Source organism: Micromesistius poutassou (genome assembly GCF_964030765.1).
Source record: "Micromesistius poutassou genome assembly, chromosome: 17".
In the NCBI taxonomy this organism is placed as follows: domain Eukaryota; kingdom Metazoa; phylum Chordata; class Actinopteri; order Gadiformes; family Gadidae; genus Micromesistius; species Micromesistius poutassou.
The window spans coordinates 8,539,165-8,551,470 of NC_140287.1; the positions used below are offsets into that span (position 1 = coordinate 8,539,165).

Sequence of the window (12,306 nt, forward strand, 5' to 3'; positions counted from 1 at the left end):
ACAGTGGAGAAGTGTGTTACCAAACTGTTGGCACATCTGCTTATCGCAGAATTGTAAAAATAAAGTATAGCGCCACAGAGGTGCAGGAGGTCTAGAGCTAGAAAAAGACAGAAAATAAAGTGCAGAGAGGCAACCAGATGATACTGACACCATGAATAAGACGATGGCTGCCCTTGGCCCTCTTGAAGATTGAATGAGTAACTGATTAGTGAATAAAAAAGTACCATTGCTGACATGGACACGGATGGGGAAGGGGTAGACTGGTCTTGAATGCATTTGAACAGGGAGAATGATTCTGCAGGTGATGCTTGACATTCCAGCCAAACAATAAAATGTTGTTGAATGATTGCTGAAAATTATTCTGTGAACCAAGGAATTCAATTGTTACCAACGCTTTGATTGTTTGATTGTTTTTTTACTATTTTACTTTTGAATATTTATTGTAAGAGTATTTTACCAGACCGATCTGTATTCTGATCTGATCGGACAATTGGATCGGGGAAACCAACACAGGTTCTTGAAATGCAACACTTCTCAATGGCTTGAGCAAATCTGTCTCTCTTCTGCTCTTTTCAGTTCTCTCACTTTTAGACTCTCAAACCGCACCTACAGCTGTTTATTTACTAGTTTAAAGTCGACACCAGGATATACCACAAGGTGTCATATTCCCCGTGTGAGATAAATACATGAAAACTAACCCTAACCCAGAGTGAGGGAAAAGATACTGCTAATTAATTCCCTGTTAAATCATGTTGGTTGTGCGTGTTTCCAGCACTGAGACCACCTATCACTCCAACATTCACTGTGTTCTGTGTCCTGCATTGCCTAGCAACCATTCTCAGCCCCATGAAGCCCACAAGAGAAACCCATTGACTCATGATCACTGCCAGTCCCGAGAGAGAGATTCTAGAGACAAAAGTATCTAAATTATTTGTCTTATTTATCAGGGAGAGATGTAACATACTGCAACTTTTTTGTGTGTTGCAAATTGTGTGTTTTTGTGCCAGTGAGACAAAGTTAATGAACGACCTCGGTTCCAGTGAAAATATTCCACATAATCCACACCATGATCAGGCCTACAATGCTTTCCCATGACACTCCAAAAACCAGAAGCAAAAAAAAAAAAAATTCTGGCCTTCTGGCTAAATTTCAATAATCAGTTCCTAATCCATTTTTATGTAAAGCACTTGTAATAATTACAATATGAATATAATATATACTATAATGATTCTTATAGGGGATTACAGAGTAAAGGTAAATTGTCTAATTTGTCTAATTTGATAATTTGCCAACACTCTAATGTTTATACTTTCCCATGTGATCAGACTCCCATGTGATGCTGTGGAGGGGGGCTATCTGAAAAGAAAAGGGGCCTGAGAGAAGAATGTGGTTGATGAGGGGGTGGATGTGTGTTAGTGTGTGTGATACAACAGAGGGATAGAGAAGCACAGAGTACAGCAACAGTGCGTAAAGTGCATCGCAGACTCACCACGGAGGCAGCTGACAAATGATGAAGGTAAGAAAAAGTTAGTCTTCTGATTTTTCATAAAACAGGTTGTTACGGTAATAAGTGTACATCTTTGAACCGGTTTGTAGATGGATGAGCAAATCGAAGAAAAGTTTCTTGAAAGAAACAACTTTCACCCCCTATGGGCCTCTTGATTACACATGCTAGTTTGTTAGAGCCTGGATATCACAAGGGGTACAGGGATTCCTTCCACCAGAGAAACAAGAGAAGCAATCAAGCAAAGAGCAAACATCAGCTTATACTAAACTTTAATCCACTGCTCTTTAATGTCAAAAATTACAATTTTACTATTTAAACTTTTATCCAAAGCTACTTCCAGTCATTGTTTCCATGTTGAATAATTACTATTGCATGATAATTTCAAAGTAATCCTTCATACAGTATCAAAATCTAAATGATACGACATATTTTAGCAGGAGCAGAGGCTGAACTCATTATCGTTGGTAAAATGTTGTTGAATGGAAACACTCAAAGCTTGTTCAATAATTATCTGGGCTCAAGACTCAAAATAATTATTCACAGATGGCAAGTATGTCAATATGCTGGTGTGGATTTCTGTTATATTATCAGTGTTTGTGGACATCATGTGACAGAGTATTCTCTCAAAACAGTTGTTACAAAACAGAACTCTGAATATTTATGCCTGAATCGTGCTCCAGTTAAAGTCATCAGACTCAGTGGCATCCTAATCCTATGTTTGTATTCATAAAATGTAGGGTAAATCCACACTACTGTAGACATCCAGGATGAATGCAATCAGCAACCTGACAGAGCAAGCAGCCTTGGAAAGCTCCAGCCTCTACAATGGATGGAACGGGTCTTACAATGGGAGCAGTGGTTTCCAGAACCCCTTTTCACCCACTATGGACAAAGCCATTAATGGCTTCACCATCATCATCCTCTTCATCACGATGGTGTCTCTTGGTTGCACCATGGAAATGGCCAAGATCAAGGACCACATCTTCAAGCCAAAGGGGGTTGCCATTGCAGTGGTAGCCCAGTTCGGCATAATGCCGCTGACTGCCTTTTGCCTGGCCACCGTCTTCAAACTGGAGCAGATTGAGGTCCTGACTGTGTTGATCTGTGGGTGTTGCCCAGGGGGAAACCTGTCCAACATTTTCTCTCTGGCGCTGAAGGGAGACATGAACCTGAGGTAAATCACTCCAGAATCGTGTTTAATGATTACCTGCTTTTTTATTAACTGCAATTACAGGACTGCAAACCGAAACTCGAACCTGAAAGTGTTCAGTGTTCCATACCTGATTTCTGTCCTTTTTTCCCTACGTGTTTGGTTTCAGTATTGTCATGACCACATTCTCGACGATCGCTGCCCTGGGAATGATGCCTCTCCTGCTACTCATCTACAGCCAGGGCTTGGGCAGTCTGCAGAACGCTGTGCCATACACAGGCATCACAATCGCCCTCATCATGACCCTGGTGCCCTGTGGCTTCGGCATCGCCATCAATCATTACAAACCCAAATACTCAGCCATGGTGATCAAGGTGGGCCCTTCCTTCCTTTTGAACTCAGACATTAGTAACCTCCACTAAGGAGGTTATGTTCTTCTCGCAACATCATGTGTATCTGTGTGGGAAACTGTGCCGGCAACCAGAAGTTTCAGAAGATGATTTAACACAATTGTTTATGCAGTGGTCTGTCTTCAACATGGGTTTGATTTTAAACTTTTACAAACACTTTATTGAAGGATGTTGATGGCCAGACAGGAATTTTTAGCTTGTCTACCGACCGGCTACGGGAAACGTTGAGTTTGTTTGCTCTTCGGATGGCATATTTTTTGTAAGACCAACAATACGCTTAGCTGCTGCAACAGGGTGATGGCATTTGAGCAGAGTTTTCCATTCTGTGTGCACTGCCTTCACAATGACTGCATAGTTTTGCATGGTAATACTTTTGAAAGATCAAAGCCATGACAGCATAATCAACACACTCGATCTTTTACAGATTGTCGCCCCAAGGAAATGATTGGTGAAACAAATTTGAGGCGAAAGAAAGTGAAACGCCCTGGACACACAGATTAAGGCTTAGCTGCCATCAGACTTAAGATGTTTATCTAAAGTCTAATTTGTGTGACTAGTGTGCGGTATATCTCAAAACCCCATGGTAATTGTCCAAAAGCGGACATGGCAGTGGATGCAACATTTGTTGAGTATGGATTTGCACCAAATTAGGTGGGAAGAGTCAAGTAAAACGTTAACATTTCATGCCCATCAGCCTAAATGGGGCATCGCAGAGAGCATATCAGAAAACATGGTGCAAAACTTCTCATAGATTTGTGTAACACCCCCAAAACATGATCCAGGTTCATGAAGATTGTTGGGTCACCTTGCCAACGCCCACAACATTTCTAAAGGGACCTTCTGGGGTGTCATTGGATTCAGCTCAGAGGAGCCAATTGCCTCCCTCAAAGCCAGGCCAACCTCTACTAAGCTGATTTCTTAGCAGAGGTCTTTGTTTAGTTAACCAGTGATTCGCTGTCACATCTTAACTTCTTAAATCTTTGTCTGCATGCTTTACCGTTGACTTTTCCTCGGTGCGCTACGCCTCTCATCTGAAGTTCCCTCTTGGCAGGTCGGTCTCAGCATCTGTCTCATTTCCTCGGTGGTCGTCGGCATCTTGTCGGGCATCACCATAGGGGGCTCGGTGTGGGTGGTGCTGTCGCCACAGATCATGTCTGTGGCCGCACTGATGCCGCTGACCGGCTATACGCTCGGTTACGTCATGTCCACCATCTTTAAACAAAACCATCAGTAAGTACCAACGTTAATGGAACTATTTTAACATTTGGGACATATTGCTGAATAAGTGTCACACAAAGCTAATACTTTTTTTATTTGGTCAGATGTAGAAGGACTATCTCCATGGAGACAGGCTGCCAGAACATCCAGCTGTGTGCAACCATCTTGAAGGTGGCCTTCTCTCCTGAGGTCATCGGGCCCCTGTATCTCTTCCCCCTCATCTACATTGTGTTCCAGGGAGGCGAGGCCCTCGTTTTCATCCTGCTCTTCAGATGTTATGAAGCGTTTAAGCCCAAAATTGAGGGTAAATGTCACAGCTGAAAATATTATGCTAGTATTATGCTAGTTTGTTTTTCAATTCCCACCATCTTCAGTTTGAAGCAAGTTCAAATGATCTTTCAAATGACTTTCTTCTCATCCATTGACTCTTTGTTTACTTGTACAGAAAAAACCGTACATCCAAATGTTCATGGTAACATGGAGGAAGTGAAAATTCCTTGACGGAGTCTGCGGTGTGATGTCCCAGGCTGAAGTGCTGCAGAACAGCGTCATCATTGGAGGCGCACGGACAAACCTCAGGCAGTGTCACAAGTCTAGAGACACTGCTCTTTATGATATTTTTTTATTGAAACAATCTGCTGATTGTTAAATTAATATAGCTATATAGAACTATCTTTGTGGGTAAATGCTTTGATTAATATATCAAAAGATTATATAAAAAAAATAAGATTGTGGAGTTTAATGTAAGATTAGACATTTTTTTATAAATGAGTATAAATGTTTGTGATGTTCGTGTGTAAGTTTACTTTGAAATATGCTGAGATTGTAAAGTTGAATAAATAACCATAAGGAGGCCCACTGAAACACATTTGTCTGCTGCATTTTGTGGTATAAAAAGTAACAAGAATGAAAACAATGGTAAAATCGACACCTCAAATAATATTTAATTTGAATGAACATAGTATATACAGTGAAAACATAAGTTATTATTTTTTACAAATATTAAAATACAATCTTTAAAACAAAAAAAGTCCATTGCTAAATCCAAAAGGAAAGCAAAATGTAAACTTGAAAAAATTCTGACATCATAACATAATGTACAATAAGTAATTTGTGTGGGACTTTCCCATCAACCTTAAAAGTAGTGATATTACATGCCTGTGGTAGAGTTCCACCCAAGCACTGTGAAAAGATCCTTTTCAGAAAACCCTTTTCCAGGATCGTGGAAGCAGAAAAAGAAAAGGAAATAAAATAACTGTGGCTGATCAACAGCAATCTGGACATAAACGCTCCCCATAACCAAGACTTAACTAGAGTGGCGTTTGCAAGCAACTAGAATAAATTAGGTTTGGACATTTTTCAGGGGCGAGGTGTGTGACAAAGCTACACAAAACAATCACGAAAGGCGTCAACGTCAATTCACATTCATTTTGAAAACATAATTCATTTCCAGTGAATTTCTTTTCTTACAGATGCTTGTGCATAGAAGTGAAGAGCTAAGGCCATTGGAAGGGGTATGGATGTAAACGGTAGAGAGGTCCTAGGGCCCCAGGTCTACTGGGCTAGAGGACCAGACGACTCACCAGATGGTTAAACAGTCTACGCGTATGAGTTATGCATTCTCACAGTCTTCAGAATCCTGTGTCTCTGGACATAATGGAGGGGAAAATAAAAACTAATTTAAGAGCGTGTGCTTGGGTATGACAGTCCCAGGGTTGGCTTGGCAGGCCTTCATGCATCATTCCTGGTGCTCGTGTTGTGTGTGTGATGTGTTAACCACCAGGTTAACAACATACATTGGGCAAGACATAGTGACAAGATGGATCCCTCTCTAAATACGTACCTTGTCGCTCCCTCACGGGGCTCTTGTCCACCACTCTTGTTTTTTTTTGCTGCTAAATCCCAAGCTAAGCCAAAATAACCAAAAGATCAAACTTATGCATGTGCGTCAGACATGAAGTACACGCAAGGATTCCTATAAAATGTTGAAGCATATACGTATGTACAATGTGGACACCCTTCCCTCTAGGGAGGCGGGGGGGGGGGGGGTATTCTGAGAGTCAAGCAGCCTGTTTGAGTCAGATGGGGGGTGGGGGGGGGTCTTCTGTGTTGACAGCTGCCGTTGTCTTGCTCAACGCCACAGTGTGGGAAGGGGCAGCAACGGCACCACGCAGTCTCTGATGTGTTCGGGCACTGCGTCGGTTCTCAGGCCTCCTTAATTAAAGGCATATCTGCGGAGGGGGACAGACAGAACAATCAATAGCATCCTTCAACAACAAGAGCAACAGCAAAGCAGCTGCCCAGCAGCGCGAGCGAGTGAGCGAGGCCGGACCCTTACCATCGGAGAAGTCCATCTCGGAGTCCACCAGGGACAGGCTGTGTTGCTCCCTGCTGGTGGTGGGCTTGTTGTGGTGGGAGGGGGGCGCGCCGGCGGCCCCTGCGTGGTGCTCCAGGGCCCAGCAGGACGACGAGGGGGACGGCGAGGAGGAGGAGCAGGAGGAGGAGGAGAAGGAGGGCGGTAAAGTGTGGACCACCGCCATCTCCGAGTGCTGGTGGCACGAGGGTCTGGAGGGGCCCGCCTCCGGACTCTGCTCGCCCTCCGACAGCACGATCTGCACCCGGGATTCGGGACCGCCGGGAGCCGGGGTGGGGGGCCCCCCGCCGTTCACCGCCTCCTCATAGGAGGGCAGGGTCACCTGGACGCCCTCCACCATGATGGACACGGGCTGCCCGGTCACGCCCTGATCCCGGCTGGCCGAGACAACACAACACACCTTTACCTTGTGTTACATTACGACACTCTCACATTAACCACACAACAACTGCCACACCCGGCATGCGTTCCGAACCCGGATGCTCCGAGATGAGAAGCGCCGGGGGAAGGGAGGACTGGCGACCGCACTCACCGGTGGAAGGACTTGAGCTTGGGCTGCAGCAGCACAAACAGCACCACCAGCAGCAGGACCAGAGCCACAGAGCTCGCCGTAGACGCCACGATGGACAGCGTGGGCATCCCCAGTGGCAGCGTTAGATCGCGGTCTGTGTTGGCGGCACGGACGTAAACAGTAAACAAACTGGATTCCTGATGTAATTATACTAATGAAAATAATTATATCTATTATTTATCTAGCACCCGTTAGGGAAAATCTCACGGTGCTGTTACAGTGCATTAAAGACACTAAAAACAATAAAAACGACAGCAGGGAAAACCCAGCTAAATTAAAAGCCTTGGGACAAACAAACAAAAAAACAAGGTGAAGGCTGAGGCTGTGCGGGGACCGTCGATAGGTTTAATAATCTGCTCATCGTGACGACTAAAAATTCTATGGAAGAGAATAAACGCCTTGCTCTACAATTAACAAAGATAATTACAGCAACAAGGATCGTCTATGACTTACTTATGTGTGATACATTGAGGAAATACTTGGCTTCTCTGATGATGGATGATTGGCTTCTCTGTAAACATGAGTTCAGTTTGTCACTTTGCTTGGTTCATTCATTTAATTTGGGAGGAGTAATGCTTATTTTTGTTGTTTATTTTTTACTACGCCTGGAACGTGAGTTTGTGTGTGTTAGGCATTACTTATTTTTCACCAAAGTGGGGCCTGACAAATAAGGTCCGGGAGCCACCGCCCTAGGCGGTCTGTTAACAACACCAACAGCAACCACCGAACAACAGCTAACCAGCCAGCCAGACATAACCCAAGCTGCAGCGTGATGTCGCCCCCAGTACCCCGCTTACCTCCGTCCATCAGGCAGCTGATCTGCATGGGGTCGTCCCACTCCCCGTTCAGGCAGGTCAGGTACTTGTAGTCCCCCTTGAGGATGAAGCCCTCGTCGCAGAAATACTCGATGACGGTGGCATGGGAGAGGCTGCGGCAGGGCGCGGGGTGGCAGGTGTAGCCCCCGTTCTCCGGCTCGTACGGGGGGAGGCACACTGTTCGCGGATCGACAGATTCCTCATTAGAGAGACTCTTACTCTGGGACCCTGTGTTCCGGAAAGTAGGCAGGATGATCGCACCATGGGAACCGTCTCTGCTGGCCGCACTAGTGCGTCCGTTAACCGTGTCATTTTGTCCGACACACAGCGTGGTTGTGCGGACGCTGGCATAAAACATGTAGCGTGAGCACACTATCGCAAAAAAATAGCAATATCTTACTTTCATCATTTTGTTATCAATGCACAATGCAGTATGGAGTTTGTGAAAGTCAGCAGATGAAAACACATTGAATAGCCATACAAGCAATTCATAGAAAGTATTTTCACAAAGCCCCAAGTGTTACTTACTGCTTTGTGTAATTACATTTCTGGCAGGCATGCTCACACTAAACCCTATCAAGCAGAATTAACACCGCAAAGCAATTTTGACAAATTATATCGGGAACGGCTGTTTAAGTGAAGCCAGCAGAGACGCCGGCTTGATCTTTTTTGATCGTTGTCCTTTAAAGGGTCAGAGGGCGCAGGTGTGAATTTACCGTCACTCCGGATGCAGCGAGGCGGCTCCGACGACCAGTGGCCCAGTGGGCTGCAGGTGAGCAGGCTGGCTCCCTCCACCAGGAAGCCAGAGTCACAGCTGTACTGCAGCACCGTGCCCACGGGGAAGGAGCCCCGGTTGCTCTCGCTCAGGTTGGTGGAGCCGTGCTGCACCATGACCGGCCTCACACACACTAGGTGGAGGGAAAGAGGGAGAGGTTACACACTGCTAGGTATCAGGGGAGACCAGGTTCAGGTGCATAGCCACGCCAGACTAGGCTCGGGTGGTATCAAGGTATACAAGGGTGTTTAGAAATTAGAATTAAAAGGATTAATCAATACTATCAAAAATAGAGACCTTCTATTCAACAAGTGACATCTTATGAATATATTTATTATGGTGATAATAATTTTGTCAAAGTTTTGAAGAAGGATATATAAATAAATAGTCCAAAATAAAGTATTTGCCGTTGCATTGTGATATGAACATCCTTACTGTACCGACAGTGATATATTGTCGTTTCTCTTTCTTCTGATAAATGTACTATGTATGTCGCTTTGGATAAAAGCGCCTGCTAAATGCCCTAAATGTAAATAAATACGTACATTTAGAAAGAAATAGGTTTGTTTGCCAACAGCTTGCACGGTTCCCCAGCATTTCACATTGTTCCACAACGTCCTGACATCAAAGCTGAGAGGGACATTTATAGCAGCATAGCGATAACGTACATTAAAACCAACCACAAACCTTGGCTGACGCAGCTGACCTGCGTCGAGGCGTCCCACTGTCCCTCCTGACAGGTGACATACTTGTAGTCCCCCTTGAGGATGAAGCCCTGGTCGCAGAAGAACTCAATGACGGTTCCGTCTGAGAACCGGCGGCAGGGCGACGTGTGGCAGGTGTAGCCGCCATTCGCCGGCTCGAAGGGAGTCCGACACACTGATGAGGAGGGGGAGACGAGAGGAGCAGCATGTTTATCAGAACACACAACAGGGTCTATCTTTGACAGGCTTGAATCGTTTTGAACAGCAGGCGAGTGTATGACCTATTCTTTGTGCCCCGACAATAATAACAACCAAGAAATTAATACTTTGTGTTGCACGGTGGAAGCCATCATTTTTAAATTATGCTGAACCGTAACCTTTGTACCCAAATTACCTCAGGTAATTCATGCTTTGTTAACTATTAACAAATTTAAAAAGTTGTATGCCTTTTCAGGAAGTATAAATCAAATACTGTTTACAAAGTACCAGTCAAACTTTAGACTGCGATTCATGCATCCTCAAAAGGGTGTTCAACTCTTTTGCAGGTCGGTCTTAAGCAGGCAGATTCTAGATCTTATAGAGAAGCAAATGAAACAAACCCAACCCTATATAACCTAGTATGCTAGCCTTACGGCCACTGTGGACGCATCGTGGCGGCTCAGCGGACCAGTGTCCCAGCGGGGTGCAGGTGAGGGTGCTGGGCCCGTCCGCCACGTAGCCGGGGTCACAGCTGTACTGGAGCACGGTCCCTGCGGGGAGGGAACCCCGGTTGCTCTCCGTCAGGTTGACCCAGCTGTTCTGCACCATGTAGGGCCTCACGCATCCTGGGGCGGAGAGGGGAGAGAGGGGCGCGTCTTAGAAAAGGTTTCGCATTTTTAGACTAGAAATCAAGCAGCTAATGCAGGAGCTTCCCGCGTGCCCTGCGTGAGACTCGACATGGCTGCCGTGTTGTCGAGCTGCAAGGAAAACAAGAAACATGAGAGGAGAGCCACCTGTGTCTAGAACGAGAGTTCTGAGGCGTAGAAGACTAAACATAAAAATGTAGTTCAAAGAATAGAAAGAGTAAGTGTAACTCTATGGTCTATATGGAGAAGTGGTAAATGGGTCATATTACCATAGGCTCCAGGTAACACCCTTTGAATCAAGGGAAAATAGGCAGTATAGCTTTTATAAATCTGGGGCCTGTTGACCTTATTTATGGTGTTATGTGTGTTTTCTGGGTCAGGCGTGTGGGATTTTTTTATTGCGCCCCCACATTTGAAGTTAATTTAATTGAAGTGTTGGAAGAAAGCCTTGTGATGGTGAGAACTTAACCTCCTCAGGTTGTCACACCACCAACTGGTCACTTGACTGCAGTTTATATGTAAACACACCATTCTTAAACGCCTGCTAACTAGTGTCACTCTTTGACCCAACTAAACATCCTGGAGGAAAAGTCTGATTGATGAATCAAAATATGAAATTAAAATGTAATTACAATTTTCAACAGTAGAAGTAATACACTTCCAAAATGTTATGTAGGTCGATTATCTATTGAAGTGAGTTGCCACATTGTGCCCGTAAATACAGACACATGAGTCACGTGCATGACAGATGTTTTATTACTAATGTATATCAAATTTTGTATATTTTTGTTAATCAGGGATAATTCTACAGTTAATCTCACTAGTCCAATGGTAATAGTGGAATCCATAAAACGTCCAAGTGTGTAATACTCACCTAAGCCATGTCCAGTCGACAACACTGCGAGAACAACAAGCAGGGAGAAGGGTCGTATGTTGCCAGAAGTGCAGGGCCAATAGGCGTCTGATATTGACTCAACCATTCCATTGCACATCTTTCCTGGCAGACACAAGCCGACCTGGCAAGAACACAGGAGGACTCAACGTAAACATACATAAATATTAATGCAATGGCGAACAATCCAAAAACCTTGACCCAATGCGGACACCTGCATGACGCATGAATTCTGTATAAACTGGACAGTTGCCAATGAAATGGGCGTCATTTACGAAGGATCGTTCTTATTTCCCAGTACTTTAACACGGCGACGAAAAAGGATCTGCCGCGTATTCACAAACGATCGCATACAGTTTGATTTAGACGAACTGGATTTAAATCGACAAACAGGTGAACGTTTGGTAAAGTTAGACTACGAGCGTACTGTGGTTGTGACCTGGCTCGGACTATGCAGCTACACGCCCATTTCCACTCGCTTCCTTGTTGTTGCCCTACAGCCAAAGAGAACAATGCAACAGTCTAAGGACAGCTATTATAAAACATCGCCAACACATGCTTGCTCACACCATTGATATATTGGGAAATATAATACCTGAATACAAGGAAAAACATTTTACCGGGCTGTCATTGTTAGCTTCCCTGTTGGTTAATCCCATGTTATTTTAGCTAGCGTGCTAACGGGCTCAAAAGCAAAGCAATTCTCGACGGTACTTACCACAACACCGCCTCGTATCCCCCTCACCCTCTTCCAGTCTCGCTAAGTGGACATTCAACACGAGTATAAATCCATCATCGCGTTCACGTAAGGGTTTACTAGGAAACAAGGGCTATATAATTTCACCGAAAGGCAGTGTTGCTAAAGTGACAGCTAGCTAGCCTGGTAGTAACCTCTAGCCCGCTAGCCGAAGTGATCGAATCTCTGAATCCCCAGCTGGGCGGGGGGGGGGGGGCGGGTCTGGTGACGTCACGTAACCATAGAAACCTAAAGTTCACGTTGACTACATGGACGTAAACATCCGGTCGAGGTGGCGTCCTTAGTTAC

The 12,306-nt window shown here is 44.8% G+C and overlaps 2 protein-coding genes across 3 annotated transcripts; one reads left to right on the forward strand and one right to left on the reverse strand.

Moving 5' to 3' along the window:
- Window positions 1-2,274: 2,274 nt before the first annotated feature.
- On the forward strand, window positions 2,275-4,786 carry LOC311361921 (hepatic sodium/bile acid cotransporter-like; the record flags this gene model as incomplete). The annotated part of the gene is made up of 5 exons (XM_084481717.1): window positions 2,275-2,681; window positions 2,827-3,031; window positions 4,119-4,297; window positions 4,390-4,589; window positions 4,731-4,786. The coding sequence occupies 5 exons, from the start codon at window positions 2,275-2,277 to the stop codon at window positions 4,784-4,786; spliced, it is 1,047 nt and encodes a 348-aa protein (XP_084337843.1).
- A 429-nt stretch (window positions 4,787-5,215) lies between these two features.
- Window positions 5,216-12,157, reverse strand: LOC311362663 (sushi domain-containing protein 4-like). 2 transcript variants are annotated; one of them, XM_084482560.1, is made up of 9 exons: window positions 11,980-12,157; window positions 11,244-11,385; window positions 10,157-10,348; window positions 9,508-9,699; window positions 8,762-8,953; window positions 8,028-8,222; window positions 7,192-7,324; window positions 6,624-7,036; window positions 5,216-6,516 (listed from the first exon to the last, which is right to left on the reverse strand). In XM_084482560.1, the coding sequence occupies exons 2-9, from the start codon at window positions 11,359-11,361 to the stop codon at window positions 6,491-6,493; spliced, it is 1,461 nt and encodes a 486-aa protein (XP_084338686.1). In that variant the 5' UTR covers window positions 11,362-11,385; window positions 11,980-12,157; the 3' UTR covers window positions 5,216-6,490. The 2 variants fall into 2 exon arrangements, with proteins under 2 accessions (XP_084338686.1, XP_084338685.1); XM_084482559.1 differs by having other exon boundaries at window positions 8,028-8,273.
- Between the last annotated feature and the right edge of the window lie 149 nt (window positions 12,158-12,306).